The 18,157-nt window shown below is 33.0% G+C and overlaps 1 protein-coding gene across 1 annotated transcript; it reads left to right on the forward strand.

The window, feature by feature from the left end:
* The first annotated feature begins 13,798 nt into the window (after nt 1-13,798).
* LOC126738713 (piggyBac transposable element-derived protein 4-like) lies at nt 13,799-14,587 on the forward strand. The gene has a single exon (XM_050444153.1). It carries the CDS (start codon nt 13,799-13,801, stop codon nt 14,585-14,587), a length of 789 nt encoding a protein of 262 aa, XP_050300110.1.
* The last annotated feature ends 3,570 nt before the right edge of the window (nt 14,588-18,157 follow it).

Here is an 18,157-nt window from a genome sequence, read left to right on the forward strand (position 1 = left end):
CCTTTAAGGAAGTCCAAGTTAAACCCTATATGGTAATGTAAATTAAAGACAATTATTAAAACAGTAAAATAATAAATAATAAATAACAATAATAATAACCGTAGGCCTTATATTGCTGTGTGATTGCACGCTGAACTGTTGAATGTTAAAGCGCTATTATTTTTTCTCAGCTTTTTACGGCTGTTTATACTCTTTTAGAAGGAGTTAAAATTAGTACAGTAAACTTCTCGTTTATTGGTTAATATCCTCAAATCCGATATTTTGCGACAAAGCCCAATCCGCATTCATTTTAATAAATTAAAGTTTTTTTAAAGACAAAACAAGAGCCAACTATTAATTGAATTAGAATAATTGAATATAGGTCGAGCCAATAAGAAAAAGTTCCTTTTGCAAACATAATTTAATGACACCTAGTACCATAGGCATTTCCAGGTAACAACTATTAATGCCAACCTTAACATCATTTTGGAGGGAGGTGAGTGCAATCTGATTGAGTTTAACGCAGCTAAGACTCAGGCTGCTGTATATACAAAGAAGGTACCTTTACTGCCCCAAGGTCTTTTATGCCCATGCTTGCTTTGCCGTTGTCTTCGTCAGTTCTCTTGTTAAGTGTGAACGTTGAAAGCAATATGTCAATATATGAAAGCATAATCATGCAGCCAGAATAGCTAAAGCAGCTTCTTAAAAACTTGGGACCCTGTTTAAAATAAAATGGCTGTATGCATCGCAACAGCTTTTAATGCTTTTTTTATCTCTTTGCTCTCACATATGGAGCTCTGCACTTTGAAGCTGCCTTACTCCATTCAGAAGAGGACAATAAGTTTTATAAAAGATTCAGAGATGAAGAAGATTAGAACCTTGGACTGTTTGGCGCATAGAACGAAGCTAGCGGAGTTAATTCTGTTTTATCAATACTATCACTGTAATTGCTCTTTCGAACTGGCCCATATCATTCCATCCAGAGCTATACAACAAGATCTACTCACGGATATCGAGTGCATCTGCAGATGCATAGAACATAGGTAAGTGTAAGTCTGTGGTATTAAGTCTCAAAGCACGTCTTTTCCAAACGCCATTAAAATTGAATAAATAGATTTTTTAATTAACAACTTGGTGTTTTTCTTTTTGATCTTGAAAAAACTTACGAACTTAACTTTTAAATTGGGACATATACTAGAAAACAATTTTGCTGTATTTTCCTTTTAACTTTTCCATTTAAAAAATATTGCTGCATTTCTATACTTACTGAATATTCGATTATATATTTTTAAAAAGGTCAGCTACAAATACTTCATTTTGTTCCAAATTTTTTGGACGACTTTTGATGAAAATCAACGTAAACATCAATGATTGAAGGCCTAATTAGTACATGTATAAATCCTTTGATAGTATGAAATTTTAACAATCTAAAAAAATGCTGCTCAATAACCCGAAAACGTTTATACTTATAAGGTTATGTAAGGGAGGAGGAGATGGTGTCTATGCTCCGTAGTCTCATGAAACCCTTCTAGCTTGTGAGGTTGATTTTTCTTTCGATCTTTTTTTTTATATACTACTTGAAGACACTGGCACAAAAGGCCAAACCCTATGGTAGTCAAGTTTCATGAGTAACGCCAATGCTACGAAGGTATATATATATATAACTAAATCTTTGAACTTGCAATGGATTTATTTTTAAATGTAATACGACGTTACGTTTGATGTGCATCTCCAACTGTTAGTGTAAGTGTATATACTATTCTACCGGCTTCTATACTAATAATATGCGTAGTCATATGGAACTTTTGGTCATGCATGAAATGCATTATATCGTGAAAGTAGAGGTCTCCAGATATAAGGAACTTCGACACTGGGCTGGCTGAAGATTTTGCGCGATATACGTTGCTTCAAGAATTTTTTTTTGCAGCGTTTTTTCTTACATAGAATTTTTGCTTCTACTACTCAATGTACATATATTGTGGGCGTTGGACCAAGCGTGTTCTGCAATTCCTGATGTGAAAACTACGAGTCCCCGCATTCACAAGGTATTTGATACATGCATCTGTTGATACATGCATCGGTAAGCGTAAGTCTGTGGAATTAAGTCTCAAAGCACGTCTTTTCCAAACGTCACTAAAACTTGCAGAACTTAATAAAAAATCTAGTTTTGCGTCTAGTTAGGTGGTAGACATTGTCACAGTAGTAATAACTAAAAAATAATTTTTTATCAGATTTACTGAGTACCCATTTTGTTGCAGCTCACTCAAGGTGATCAAAATAATAATCAAGAAAGCAGCGGTAACAAAAAGAAGAGAACCACAAAAGCCAGAGGAATCATCAGGATTTTTAATGATCGCGTATATCAGAGGAGCTTCAGAGAAAATCAGGAGAATCTCTAAGAAGTTCAACGTGAAAACTGCCTTTACGTCGAATACAACCATACGAGGTTTCGTGTCGAAGACTAAACCAGAAAGCTTAGTGGACACCAAGAACTGTATATATCAAATACTTTGTGAATACGGGAACTCGTAGTTTTCAGATCAGGAATTGCAGAACACGCTTAATCCAACGCCCACAATATACATTGGGTAGAAGTTTTTTATGTATGGGTAGAAACATTTTATGTAAGAAAAAACACCGAAAAAAAAATTCTTGAAGCAACGTATATCGCGCAAAATCTGCAGCCAGCCCAGTGTCGAAATTCCTAATATCTGGAGACCTCTACTGTGGTATAATGCATATTATTCGTATAGAAGCCCGTAGAATAGTTATTGCTAGGTTACACTTACACTAACGGTTGGAGATGCACATCAAACGAAACGTCGCATTACATTTAAAAATAAAGCCATTGCAAGTTCAAAGATTTACTTGCTCATGAAACTTGACTACCATAGGGTTTGGCCTTTTGTGCCAGTGTATTCAAGTAGTATATAAAAAAAAGGTCGAAAGGAAAATCAACCTTGCAAGTTAGAAGGGTTTCATGAGACTACGGAACATAGACACCATCTCCTTCTCCCTTACATAACTTTATAAATATAAACGTTTTCGGGTTATTGAGCAGCATTTTTTTAGATTGTTAAAAGCTTGATACTATCAAAGGATTTATACATGTACTAATTAGGCCTTCAATCATTGATGTTTACGTTGATTTTCATCAAAAGTCGTCCAAAAAATTTTGAACAAAATGAAGTATTTATAGCTGACTTTTTCTTAAAATATCTAATCGAATATTCAGTAAGTATAGAAATGCAGCAATATTTTTTAAATGGAAAAGTTAAAAGGAAAATACAGCAAAATTGTTTTTTAGTATATGTCCCGATTTAAAAGTTAAGTTCGTAAGTTCTTTCAAGATCAAGAAGAAAAACACCAAGTTGTTAATTAAAAAATCAATTTACTACAGTTGATTACTAAATGTTAATAGGTTTCCTACATAAAATTCATCAATATCAGTTCATTAAATTTTCTCTCATGACTCTCTGCTGTTGTACTCAGAATGCCGAATTTGCATGAATTCGATATGTGTTGATTTTATAGCTCTTCCAATTATTAACATTTCCCCAACAGCGAAATTTTTCTATTTTGTGCTAAACTAAGTTCTATGCTTTCTCATTACGGTCTATTGCTTACAATTATTATGAATTTTAACTCTATGGATTGTAGCTTTTCTTAATTTCAAAAAAGTATTTTTAAAAAGCATATTCTTCTATTCATTTCGAGGACAAACAGCATATAATGACTGGATTTGAAATTGAATATTAATACCTAATTATATTTACATTATTAAATCATTATTTCAATATTTAATAATGCCTGATAAATCAAATAACCTAAATTGGGGCTCTCAAACAAGATGATCTACTTAAAACTAGAAATTAGAGAAGTAAATAGAACCCTAAATAAACTTAAGAAATCAATTTAAACTATAAAATACGAGCAAAACAGTAGAAGGACTATGAAAACATTTAACGTATTTACATTCTCATAACTACTCCACTCTCAAATTGATTGATCGTCCCAATCAATCAAATACCAGGACTACCTGAGTAATGATAAGCCGCTATAATTTTCATCTTTGTCGTCCTACATCGCTAGATCCGATACAATACGTCGTTGGTTCTGGTGACCACATGAAACGGACCTTCCAGTTCTTCCGGAGCTTTGGTGATTTGCCCTTCGTTCTCCCCGGGTGATATAATGACACTCTATTCCCGGCATTAAAACCAGTAGAATTCATTCAGCAATCATGCCATAACGTCATTTCATTCTGTTACTCTCTAGGTAAAGTCCCGTGCCTTTTTATAAACCATTTGCAAAAACTCTTGGCAATGGTCGATGTACTCCTCAAGAGTTTCGGCTTCAAAGGTAAACGAAGCTCATCACCGAAGACAACTTTTGCTTTCTTGTTGAGATGCTTGTGACTCAAAGTATCTTCCTTGGTCTGAATGTATCTCTCTGAGGGCACCAAATCGGCATAACCAGTTCTGGAATAGCATTTTAGCTATTGTAAATGATTCTTGGTTTGGAATGGGACAAACGTCGGGTCTCCTACTAAAGTAATCTTGATTAAACTGGATTACTTTAGTATATTATATTTTTGAGAATAGTTTTAGATAAAAGTTTCAGGTTTAGGATGAGGATTTGATTGATGTTAATTAGTTTTACATCAAAATATATGTTAAATATCTAGTTAATAATATTCTTAGTTTTACTAAATAAACAAATATATAATAATAGTCTACATTCTTATATCTTTTATTTTTGTTCAGCCTAACTCCTCTTACAATTAAAAAAATCTCTTATCAAGTGTCTAAGGATCTTTTCCTGCCAGCAATTGCATAACAACAATAAAATAAGTGAAAAAAGTGGTGACCATAAATAAAATCATAGTATTATCGATGTTAAAAAATCCAGCAGCTGAAATCTTGCTGGATCTGTGAGCAGCTTGCTGTGCCAGAAGAAAAATTTCGGAATGAGTTCTAACGTAAACATTTTTGGCGGCCAGATTTGAAATCAATTTGTAACAGATTGCGACTGTTTTTTGGTGTTCCATGGTTATCTTCTCACCGATATGTGATAAATATGCGGCTTGAATCTAAAATCGCAAAAACAAGTGTTATATTAGTTAGTACATTTTACTAAGTATTTTATTTATGGATTTTTCCATTTCCTAAGACCATTTAAAAATTACTTAAAAAAAAAAATAACTAAATTTAATGAGATATTTTGCACTCTGGTTTCAATTATATCAAAACACAAATTTCATTGATGTGATATATTTCAAGCCAAAGATTCTGAATCCCTATAATAATACTGTCACAATATGGATATTGGCCACACCGCGAATATCAGCTGTTGTTTGTCATTCTGGAATCATCGTGATGACGCAAGCGGACGCACCGCACGACATCTCTTGAGACACGTGGAAAGTTATTGAATATTCCAGAACCATGGTCCCTTGATTATATAAGGATATCGCCCGATATTTAAATCGACATAAATAGTAGTAAATAAATACAGTGTAAATGAATATTTCTAGTAGTCTTTAGTATTCGGGTATAGCGTATACGTGTAAAATAAATCAGTTGAATTTCTTTGTGCATCTAGTGTTTTAACTCATGCCTAACGAATGGTAAAAACACTATAATACTCTCAAAAGAAATCATACGGCATTTGTTTCCAAATCATTAATTGTTGACATATTATTATTTGTTTTATATTTAAGACAGGTTTCAAATTTTTTTAACTCTAGTGTAGGAAGGATAATGCTTATATCGGAATCCATTAACAGTCCGTTAGCAATTAAATGCGGAAAAGAAAAAGTTTCATATATGGAAGGCGATCAGTAAAACAGACGATTGAGTTAAACTTCGCCTTACATATTGAAAATTTTAGTTAGATTTATTAAATCTCGTAGTAAAATATCGCAATTCTTTGCGTATGTCATGCCTTTAAGGTTAGATACAGGTGAAACCGTTCCGGAATAATTGGAAGCACCTTTCTTACTTTAGATTCTACACATGTGGTAGGCTGCATTTGACAAAGGTCTACCTAAAAAGTTGAGAGACAAGCATTTGTAATATTAGTTCCTTGGTTAATTTCAGCACCCCCTATTATATATAAAATACAATTATTCTTTAAATAACTCCTCTTTACGACCATTTTCATTACCTTGAGTAATCTCGTTAAAATGTGGAGACCAAAGGCTTTTTGGAAAGCCTTTTTTCCGCTGTAAGGTCGATTGTTTAATAGTTTTTGCAAAAACTAGTAAACGAAGGATTAATATTGCTCTTTGATTAGTCACAGATGGTATGCCTGAAGTAGTGATGAATTAACTATTATTCACAGTACTCTTATATTTTCATTTGAAAGATATTGTGCAGCTTTCTTTTTACTCTCTAGCCTAAACGCATGCTGAAAAGAAATAAAGAGGGGAAACCAGAAAATTTTCCCTAAGGCAGCACGAAGTCCACTTCATCTACAGGATCTCCCAACTTACGACTCACTTCCCAGTTAAAAATGGGTGTATTATAGATTTTATTCCATTGATCCAACATAACGTCCTATTGATCTCCAGACTCACTAGGTTTCACAAGAGATTGACCAGCTCAGTAGGAATGCCCAAGTTCAAAACACCAAACCTCCAAGACCTGTCGCCATCTGAGTAGGATAATATGCGACGAAGACATCATAGTACGCCACTGTTCAACAGATTAAATTTTTTTACTTTTAGGATAATACCACATCATTATCTTTTGCCTGAGCTGTTTTGCAAAGTAGAAGTCTATATCTCGTGTTATTAAAAATAAAAGAATTAAGCTATTTATCTAATAAATATTGCAGTTAAGGATTCTTTAATAGATTTAGCTGGTATATACTGTGTCTTTTTAATAAATATTATAATAAACTATACCTACCCCATAAGATAATATCCATGAGCTTCTCACAATTGTTTTGAGGTTCACACCAAAATTTAATCGTATATATACCGCATGTCGCAAAATACAGGTCACAAAGTAAAATATTATCAAGAGCAATAATCCACCAAACAGGTTATTTACCATTTGAATGGAGTCACAGTGCTCATTATGTTGGAGCCTAAATTTCTTAATCATTGCTAAGTTGTTCCATTGCGAAAGTTTCTCATTAAATGCGACGATAGCCTTACATACGTTGTTTATAGTCAAAAATATATTAAACAAACCAATTATAAGTCTACATGTGAATACTCCATCAGACAAAATAACTGTAAAATAGTAAAATTGGTTTTGTGTCCTGTTGACTTGTGTGTACAACATGGCAAATGTATTTGCCAAATGAACTACTAAAAAAATCACAAAATGAGTCAAAAACTCTTTATCAAAGTTGATTTGGCTTAAGACACACTTCATTTGATCCCGAACATCGTTTCTTCTGAAAATACTAACATATGATAAGTATAAATTGGTGAAGTACAAAAATACCACTGAAAAGTCGTATACGACCTTTGAAGAAGCTGGTGTATCGTAAAAAACTGTATCTTTCACTAGTATAGATAAAGGCAGTACTATTATAACCATAATAAAAAACACCCATTGTAGAATTTCCAAAATTCTGTTGAGATATTGTTGCTTTGTTTTCGAGGCAATGGGAAGAAATAAAAAAACCGTATTTAGAAAAATGAACGAGCGTTTTAGTACGACAGCTTTGGATGGCATATTGGTAGAAACTAGTTATAGTTATGATATTAAATTTATAAATGGAAACAACTTGATCCAAAAAACAAACAAAGTATATTGATGTATTGCGTGATGTCGCATGTAACATAACACCTCATCCAGTAGATGTATTAAATCTATTAATAATAAAATGTTTTTTTTTCCAAGTAATTTCATATTTATTGAACAGTTCGATATTATTTTATTACAGGCACAAAATAACATTAGCCTTATTGCTTGATAATAATTAATATAATTAGTGACTATATTTTTTCAAAAAGGGCCTAATTTCATTGATATCTTTATTTTATTATTATTTCATTTTAAAGAGAGCAAGAAAATCATCAATGTTAAATATATATTTCTAAAATATTCTTGAAAATGCACCAATAATTTTTATTTTATTTTTTATTAGTTTATTAGAACCATATATTAATACTACTTAGATAGGAAACTTCCGTAAGAGCCAATAGAACAATGAACGTCGATCGACTGCTGCGCCGTCTGAATTTCGAGGAGTAGTACTAACTGGAAGTAAGAATTGCTTTGTGACGTCATAATAGCGGGTTATTTAAAATTTGATTATGGCGCCAAATTTGAATTTTGTTTTACTATACCGTGCGCTTAAAATTAGTGGAAAATGCGTGGTTCTTTCAGAAATTATAGTACAACACAAAAAGTGATAAATCGAGGACTTTATTTAATATGGGACAAAAAAGCCCCAATTTAATTCTGTTTCAGGCACAAAGAAAAAGTGTTAAATTGGGACTTTTTTGTCCCCATATTAAATAAATTCCTCAATTTGTCCCTTTTTCTGTTTACGTACTATAATTTCTGAAAGACCCATACATTTCCTACTAGATTCATAGGTCTGTGATTCAGAAATTAAACAATAAATATTTACAAAATGTACTACTATATTATGAGAAGAGATTATAGCAAAAAATTCATAAGTTTTACGATAAAAATTAACTGTTGGACGCCCTTGTTAAAACACTAAATAAAATATAACAATTCTTCCAAATTCCTTAATGGAACTTTGTTGTATGAAGAACAAACTTTGTAAGTCAGGGTGTTACAAAAGATTATAGTAAATGTATTAAAGTCAAGAAAAACTTACTACATATAGTATAATATAAAGAAATTATAAAAAAAAATCCTAATTTATACAAACAAAATTAAGTTATTAGATTTACAGAACACTAAAAAGCTTTTACTACTCCTCCAAATTTAGATGGCGCTAAGAATGCCAAACTAGTTAAACTAAACTATCAAGCACCAAATGATGTAATATAAAATGCAGCCATTTTTCATAGTTCTTAAGCTTGCACCGGCTTTCTTTTTTACTTCTGCCAGAAAAACTAACTTTCATTGACCAAATTTTGCGAAAAATCTTATCAAAATTGATTTTTTTCTCATATTTCGCACAGAACTTTTCCAGTTTAGTTCAGTGTGTTGTTTCTGCTGGGAATAATTTTCATTTGGGTATGCTGACACCTGGGATACAGAAAAATTTCCAAAAAAGCAGTTAATTACATTGTAAGGAAACTGGGATAAAAACAGTAAAAAACGTTTAATCGAATGTAGACATTGGCGACATTCTATTTGCATAAAAAGTTGTTGCAATAAACTTTTTTTGTGAAAATGGCAAGTGCAAATGTAAACAACAAAAGTCAGAAATGGATTCTGAAGAAGAAGCTGTTATGTTAAATCTGTGGATAGCAAAAGACACTAAAGATTACCTGGTTTTTTAACAGGCCCGATATATTTAATATTTGGGTTCTGATTCTTAAGCCTTGAAACTCAGTAATAAGTAATAAGCAATTCTATGCATGAGAAAATTATTTTACTTCACGTAAAGTCCATGCAGCATCGGTAAAAGCGGTAATTTAACTAGTTTTACATTCTTAGCGCCATCTAAATTTGAAGGAGTAGAAGCTTTTTAGTGTTCCGTAAATCGCCCAAACTTTCCAGGCCCTGTTTTAAACTTGTTCGAAAATTACAGTGTGAACAAACCTATTGCTTACACTGCATGTATTCAGTGTTGCCACCTTGTGTTTTTTTCCTACATAATTTTGCATGTGTTTGTGAAGCTAGTGTCCGCTCGTATGTTGCTTGCCAGCAAGCTATTTATAGTACGCGCCCGATGTTATTTAGTCGATATAATACCTGTATCTTCTGAAATTCCTGAGAAATTTTAATATTTTTTTGTCCAAATATTAAAAAAGAATAATTTAATCGATTTATGGCCGTTACAAACCTCTGCATTCTACAAGGTGTCCAAATAGCATAAACCAAATACACCATATTTCTATGATCATTTATTTATGGCAAATTAATGTACAGTCAATGGCAATTTATGAACCAAAAACAATGTTGTCTAAATGGTGTTCGTTGCGCTGTATGCACTCTTCAAATCGAGAGCGAAGATTATTGATAACCCGTCCACACATTTCCCTTGATATTAATCTTATTTCCTCCTGAATATTTTGCTTTAATTGAGTTGTATCAGCTGCATTATTCTCGTAGACCTTTCTTTTGAGGTAACCCCATAAGAAATAATCAAGTGGCGACAGGTCCGGGCTCCTAGAAGGCCAGTTAATATTGCCTCTTCTTGAAATGACTTTATTGGGGAATAATTGTTGAACAGCTTCAATTGCCCGATTTGACGTATGGCATGTTGCACCATCCTGCTGAAACCAGGTTTTTAAGTTAAAACCTTGAAACTGTCGAAGAGATATTGCAAGAGAAAATCTTGTAACATTGCACAATACCGCTCGGTATTAACGGTAAGTGCCCGTCCATTTTGATCTTCAAAAAAATACGGCCTAATTATGCCATCAGCAGACATAGCAGCCCATACGACATTTTTGGGGCTATGCAGTGGACGTTCGTGTTTTTTGCGAGCATTAACGTCAGACCAGTACCTCCAATTTTGCTTATTTACGTGGCCATTTACATGAAAATTAGCCTCATCACTGAATAAAATGTTATTGAAATCGACGAATCGTTCCATCATTTCATTGACAAATTCTAACCGTGTATCGTAATCCCTCGGTTTTAATTCCTGCACTAACTGTATCTTATATGCATGCAGATGCAAGTCTTTGGTCAAAATGTTATGTAAACATGACTTTTGAGAGTAGTCGTCTGACTTCGCTTCCGTACAGATAAGGTTGGATTCTCTCTGACTGATTGACGTACTCGTTTGATGTTTTCTGCACTTCTTACGATTCGTGGGCGGCCTGGATTATGAATTTTCACTGTGGATCCAGTAGCTTCAAGCATTCTCATCCATTTTCTAATAACATCAGGGGTAGGTGATAATTGAATATCATGTAATTGGTAATGAGCGCGATATAGACGGCGTGCTGTCACGATTGAATTATTGTTTTGGTAAAATGCACGTACACAAAAAGCCGTTTACATTTTGACTCCCACCGTAAGTGGCAGCGTTGCCACGTCTGAGATTAAATGCACAAATAAAGTGCTGATACCCTATTTGGACACCTTGTATATTCAACACATGCTGCGTTCTGGATTTAGTCGCTAGATATCGACCGGAGACTAGCTTCACCCACATTGTTTTCGCGGCGTTTATTGGTTCGAATAAGCGAAAAATTTGCCCTTATAATAATTTACTTAATTACACATTTTTATTAATATTTTTCTAAAAAAAAATAAAAGGAAGAAGATTAATTTTGGTATGAAATACTCAATAGATACTTAACAAATATGACGTCTTTTATAATATTATTTTGAATTTCCATTTTGCCAATATATGTGAATCAGTTAAGACTTTAATTTTTCAGCAAAAAAGAAAGTTTTTAATTATATTATTAATTAAAAAAAATGCACTGAAAACCTCAAAGCATCCTTTTAATACTAATATTGCTAATACTATACAACACAGAACACAAATATATACCTATACAAAAGGTACAGAATTCAAACGTACATAAGGGGCACAGTTGCCAAATACCTTTATCGAGGAAATAAATTTCTAGGCGAAATTTACAGCGTTGCCGTTCTATGTGAAAGTTTGAGGACTTAAAAAATCTAAATTAAAAATATTAATTATTATTAGTGATTAGTATAAATATAGTACAAAATAGTTTTGGTTATTAAACGAATTTCACTCTTTCTTTTGCTTTATAATAAAGAATGTTTTTATAATTTACTTTCTGCTAATTAATTTTCTGTAAAATGGAGGAATCACGGGGAACATGGAATACTAAGCATGTTTATCAACAAAATATCTCCTCTGCCCCATGTGTAGATGTTGCGCACCATCCAAAACAGCCAATGTTTACTCTAGTGTACTCAAAGTCTTTAAAGATTTATTTAATATACAAAGTGTACCAGATGGCTCTGTGTATTTGATTGCTGCAGGTGCCATATAGACATTACCATACTGCTGTGTATTATGACAGTATTCTTTGCCTGAGCGGTTACCAGATCATCAGCGTAGACCTGCATGTAGACTATGAAATACTTGATAAAAGCACAAATCTTCATTAGAATTATATCATATTTTGGACCAACTGAATCAATTTCGCCACATCCTCTAGCACACCCAAAAGCTGGTACATTTTCCTAACCCAACGTTATGTGTTGTTAACGCAACCTACTTTTATAATGGTATTTGTCAACAAGTAAGAGGTCTTTTGAACAGCCAGTACCCTTTATCCTGCGCCGTAACTGGAGTCAAATTGGTATCAGTATCCTAGAAGTACAGAATTAGCAATTAAATAACATGTTGGAAAGCTTAGAAAGCAAAAAAAGACTATTTGTTCTGGATCCCATGTTCTGACGTTCTGACGTTAGAAGCCCAAAAAGAGCGACAAAATCAATTAGATATGAATGATTTTAAGTTTGACAAAGTTTAGATAAGTTTAATGTTTTAACGTGTTAGTGAACAATCAGAATCTAAGATGGGGAAGGTTCCGTGGCAGGCGATTGATTTAGAATATAAAAATCTTCCTAAGAGCAGCTTCCTGGTGTGGTATCGTTATAAAAATAGATTCTTAATAATCTCTATGTGATTCTTTAGGAATAAGTATACGTTGGCAGAATATTCGTTTCTGACATTTTCTATATAAAAATGACTGATTTTTTTATTATCATGTATTCTGATAAACTACTATTAAACTGTGACTACAAAAAGTCACTTAATAGTCACAAAGACTCAACTTAATAGTGAAAGTGTGCGGAGAAGAGGAAGTTGATGGTTGTAATTGTAGACACAAAAAGCGCTTGCTTCAAAGAAAAAAAAAAAGAAAGAGCTGGAATGATATCGAAAAACTGAAAGATATAGGTAAGGACTCTAGGAATTTACTTGGACACTGCAACCGTTTTATTAGCCTATTTTGAAAATTTATTTCGAAAGCTTAAAGATATAAGCCTGAAGAAAATAGAACTACTTCAAATGAACCATCACCCAGCGGCACAAACGTTATTGACGACAGATATATTGCATGTAACCTGATTTCTGACAACGGAGACGAAAGCGATAAGGACGAATGTGATTCTGAAGAATTCAGTGAACATGACAGCGATAGCGAAAATGAGTGGCAGCCAGATGATGAACCATTGGGTCAGTCAGAGTTATCATCGGAAAGTGAATACGAAGACGAAGGACAAACAGTAACGAAAACAAAATTGTGGTAAGGAAAAGATAAAACTAAGTGGTGTCAGGTGCCCTTGCCTAGGGGAAAAACTAAAAGTACTAATATTATAAAAATACTTCCTGGTTTGAAAGGACCAGCTCGCCAGAACCCTTCGTCATCGGAGTTGGAATCTTGGAGACTTCTCATCACACACTCTATTCTTGAAAAGATTGTTGAACATACCAATGCAAAAATTAGAGCTATGCAAGGTCAGTATACAACTTTCAAGAAGCGCAAAAATAGCAGATCATTATTTCGACCAGTTTTTATTCAAGAGACCGATAAAATTGAATAGAGGCGTTTTTAGGCCTTTTATATTTGCTGGGTTCTTTTAAATCCGGACACGAAGATCTACGATCTCTATGGGCTACCGACGGGACAGGTAGAGATATATTTCGTTGTACGATGTCTCTTGCACGTTTTTCTTTCCTATTATGTTGCCTAAGATTCGATGATATGGTTACCAGGCGGGAGAGAATGAAAGTCGACAAACTGGCTGCAATATCTGAAATTTATAATGAATTTGTTGAAAACTCAATGATCTGTTACACGCCCTCTGAATTTTTAACCGTAGATGAAATGTTAGTTCCTTTTAGAGGGCGCTGCGGTTTTAGAATGTACATGCCTGTTAAGCCGGCGAAATACGGCCTCAAGATTCAAATTTTAGCAGATTCCAAATCACATTATATGATTAATTCTGAAATCTACACCGGAAAACGCAGTGATCGGTCTAACTTGTCTATACCGACAGAAACAGTACTTCGTTTAGTTGGTCCTGTGGTTGGGACCAATAGAAACATAACGGGAGATAATTGGTACACATCAATGGAATTAACTGGTGAACTTCTCAATCGTAAGCTGACATATGTTGGCACAGTCAAGAAGAATAAAAGATTTGTTCCACCCGAATTCTTACCTTGCAAAAAAGGTGAAGTAGAGTCCTCCATTTTCGGGTTTACCTCTACTCACACTATTGTGTCTCACGTTCCCAAAAAAAACAAATCCGTAATATTGTTATCGACAATGCACAACGATAATGTTGTAGACGACTCATCAAAAAAGCCAGATATAGTGTTATTTTACAACGATACAAAAGCCGGTGTTGACGCACTAGACCAGAAATGTGCAACATATTCGACATCTCGCAGGACACGCCGATGGTCAATGGTTATTTTTCACATGATTTTGAACGTTTCTGCAATCAACAGCAGAGTTATCTATCAATTTGCTGCTGAAGGAAAATAAATTTGTAGATTAATTTTTTTTAAAAATCTTGGTCGTCAACTAGGCGAACCCTATATGAGATCGAGAGTTTACAACAACAAAATACCACGTAGGTTGAGAGAACTGACTGCAGATATACTTGAGGTTGTTATGGAAACGCATTGTGCTCTTCAGCAGGCTCAGGGTGCATTCAAGAGAAAGAGATGTGCTTTCTGCCCACCGAAAAAGGACCGCAAAACGAACACCTTCTGCGATTCCTGCAAAATACCAGTTTGCCAGCAATATTCAAAAAAAATCTGCCCAAAGTGTGTTTAGGATATTTTGGCCAACAAAATTTGTTTATTAATGTTTATTTCATCATTTTCTATGAATAAATTAGTTTATTTTGATCAAACAGTTTTTTATTTTCAAAATAAAAAAGTGGGTCATATTGACCCGCGGGTAGCTGTAATGTTTTACTATGGGGAGGATAGTAGTTAATGGTTAATACACATTGTTCAAAAACATAAGCAGTTTACTAAGTATCTTTTTTCTTATAGTTAGCAAATAGATACCCTATCTAGTAAGAGTATCATTTTCCTATACAAGGAAGTGGTAGAACGAAAATAAACGATTGACTTGCATAACATATAACTTGGACACCACAAATTAGTTATTTACCTATTACTAAACTGTAAACATATTAATTATATATGGATGGAAACGTAATGCTCTGTATCTTAATAATATGTCATTCAGTGATTGGGCTAAAGAGGATCGATAGAATAGCTAGTAAAAAATTTATGCATTAATGCATTTTTCATCAATCATAGAAAAGTAATACGATACAGAACTGTTCATTTTAATTAAACTACTATTTGCTTATTAATCAAAGTATTATTAATAATCAGAAGTATTTCAATAGCTATAATAGATTTCCTATCATCATACGGTGATATAAGATATAAAAAAAAAAACTGTTGATGAGGAATTTAGTGTTTACTAGAATTTATTTATACATCCATTACTAAAATACTAGAAGTTATACTAATACTCTCGTCTATGAATATACATCTGTTGAATGACAAAAAAGTAAGTAGCAACAGCTGAAAGCAGCGAAACTGCAACCTTTCTATCTACAATAAGAAATCTGGCGGCGGTAAATTCCTTTTGAAGTAGACGAAGTTTGAACGATAAGTCCATTAACATTTCGTATATTTCAGGATCATCTTGACAGCTAGTAGACATCGCCGATGTATTTTCAGTTAATTTTTGAACTGCTTTATTTGTAATGTCACATGTATAGATACATGCAAAAATTGGAATCTAAAAAAAAGCTTGTTAAAATTAATAATGTTTAGTGCAATAGAAAGGTATAATTGAAAGCTCTAATAAAATTAACCATACAAACAATAGATAGACCGATAGAATTACCAACATAAGTAAGAACTGTGTAGATGCATTTAAAATAAGGAAGAAATAATCAAAATATTGCGAAAAAAAACTTAAATACTTTCGACATATTATTAAGTGTGTAAAATATTTCCTACTGGAAAACAAAATGGGAGAGAAAATATAAAGGAGAACGAGTCAGTGAAAAAGAAAAACTTCTTCACTCCTTTTAACTAAATTTATTAGATTAGTTAGAAGTCAATTATTAAGACGTAACATAAATTATCCTCAATGAGGTCAGGTTTGAAGAAAACTGATTCAATTAATTTATGCTGCGCAGTAGTGTTGTCAATCACCCTGCTGATTTATTAAGAGCGACTTTTAAAGCTAATGATTTACATTACTTGACAAGAATATTGAAGCAATCCAAAAATATTAGCAAGGATGGTAATAAAAGGGTATAGAAAGCTCGCAGAAAGCGACAAATTAATATTTTTACCATATTGACGAGGGTGGAGGAGTAAAATTCCAAAGGTCACGAGCCGAACTGTTTTAAGGAGTGTAAAGGATGAAAAAGATACGTCGCATATGATGGTGTAAAGTGCAAAGACCACTAGGTGCAAGAGCACACCAGCAGCCTGTGTTTTAGTTAAGAACAAGATGAGATATTGCTTACACTTTAACATCTCCCATGACATTCTCTTAAAGTAGATCTCTTTTTGCATCTTTTTTTCACACATGGTCAATTCAATACTTTTTAACAAACTTTCTTCAAGACTGAAATTTCTGCAATTCGTTGATATCATTCCTCGACCTAGAATCGCTGGCTTTTTTCATTTTGCTCAGAGTGGAGAAAGAGCAATTCTGAAAAAGGAGAAAAGAAAGAATAGGGTTCTTCCATGATATGTTGGTTAGGGCAAAAATGCATTGATTCTAAGCAATTAGAATCAATGCATCGCCCTGGATGCCAACTTTTTTACCATATCTAGTGCCAAGCGTACAAGATGCAAGTACAATGTGGGCAAAGAATAAACAAAGATAATTCACATACAAATATATAAGGAGTCAGGTAATACTAGCCACATGTGGTATACCTAAGCTTCTTTCTAGAGATGCCTAAAAAAAACCAGAAGACAGCCGAAGATTCATGAGTGAGTTCTGGCTTAAGATGAAAATAATTTTTTACTTCTGCGGTTTTGTGTAACTAATACTGATTTTCTCAGATGAAATCCAGGAATTTAATTTTTTTAACATTTTCCATAAAAATATTTATTACAGCCATTACATTCAAAAACTAATATGATATCAACATTGCATTTGAAAAAAAAAACATAATAATTAGAATGCAGCAATCCTCTAATGTTAAATTTATACACAGTGGTCTTCCGGGAACTGCATCGATGGATTATAGGAAAATCAAGAATAGGGAAATATTGAAAATTTGTCATTAGGAAACATACAAACAAAATATAAAATAAACAAAAGATAATCTTAAAAATAGGAAACTAAAGAATATTTATATAAAATTTTGTATGTTCTTTTTTTTATCTTATAAAATTAAAAATAATAAAAAGTGTGTGTAAGTGTTAAAATAGTAGAAACATATTCATACTTACTATAAGAATCCCCATTATAAAAAAGTCTTTCTTAAAGTTATATATTAACAAACTGGCCTCCAGGGCAGCTGCAAAAGTAAATGCAATCATGAAGAAAAATCCTGTAGAATATAAGTTTTGCATGGCACGTTTGACCTTATGAAGTTGCAAGGCACAAAGTTCGATTTTTTTAAGAAACGCAATTTTGTTTTCTTGTAATTCAAGGGATAAAATCGAGATTCCTAAGTAATTGTACTCGCATTTTAAATAATATAAATAAGCACAAATTATAAACTTGTGAGAAAGATTAAAGAATTGCGCCACAATATCAAAAAGTGGAAATACATAACTTCTCCAGCCGAAATATTTAAAAAACATAGTAAAATTTTTAAAATAGAAGAGACCGTATATCAATATGCTCAGCTGTGAAGGAATCATGAGATAATAAAACATATAATTTGGAAAATGCGTTTTTTCTTTTTGGCATTTTAACTGAACATTTTGTAACTTAACAATTTCATAATAAAATTCTGCCCAAAGATGTGGACAGAAAAATGTACGAAACAACGGCTCCAAGAATATTGGAAATCCAAGAACGATATTTATTTTAGTTATCACTAACACA

This window comes from Anthonomus grandis, chromosome 7 (assembly GCF_022605725.1).
Source record: "Anthonomus grandis grandis chromosome 7, icAntGran1.3, whole genome shotgun sequence".
NCBI classification, from domain to species: Eukaryota; Metazoa; Arthropoda; class Insecta; order Coleoptera; family Curculionidae; genus Anthonomus; species Anthonomus grandis.

Coding starts and splice junctions, on each gene's coding strand:
- LOC126738713 (XM_050444153.1), top strand. CDS start 13,799: ATGGTTACCAGGCGGGAGAGAATGAAAGTCGACAAACTGGCTGCAATA.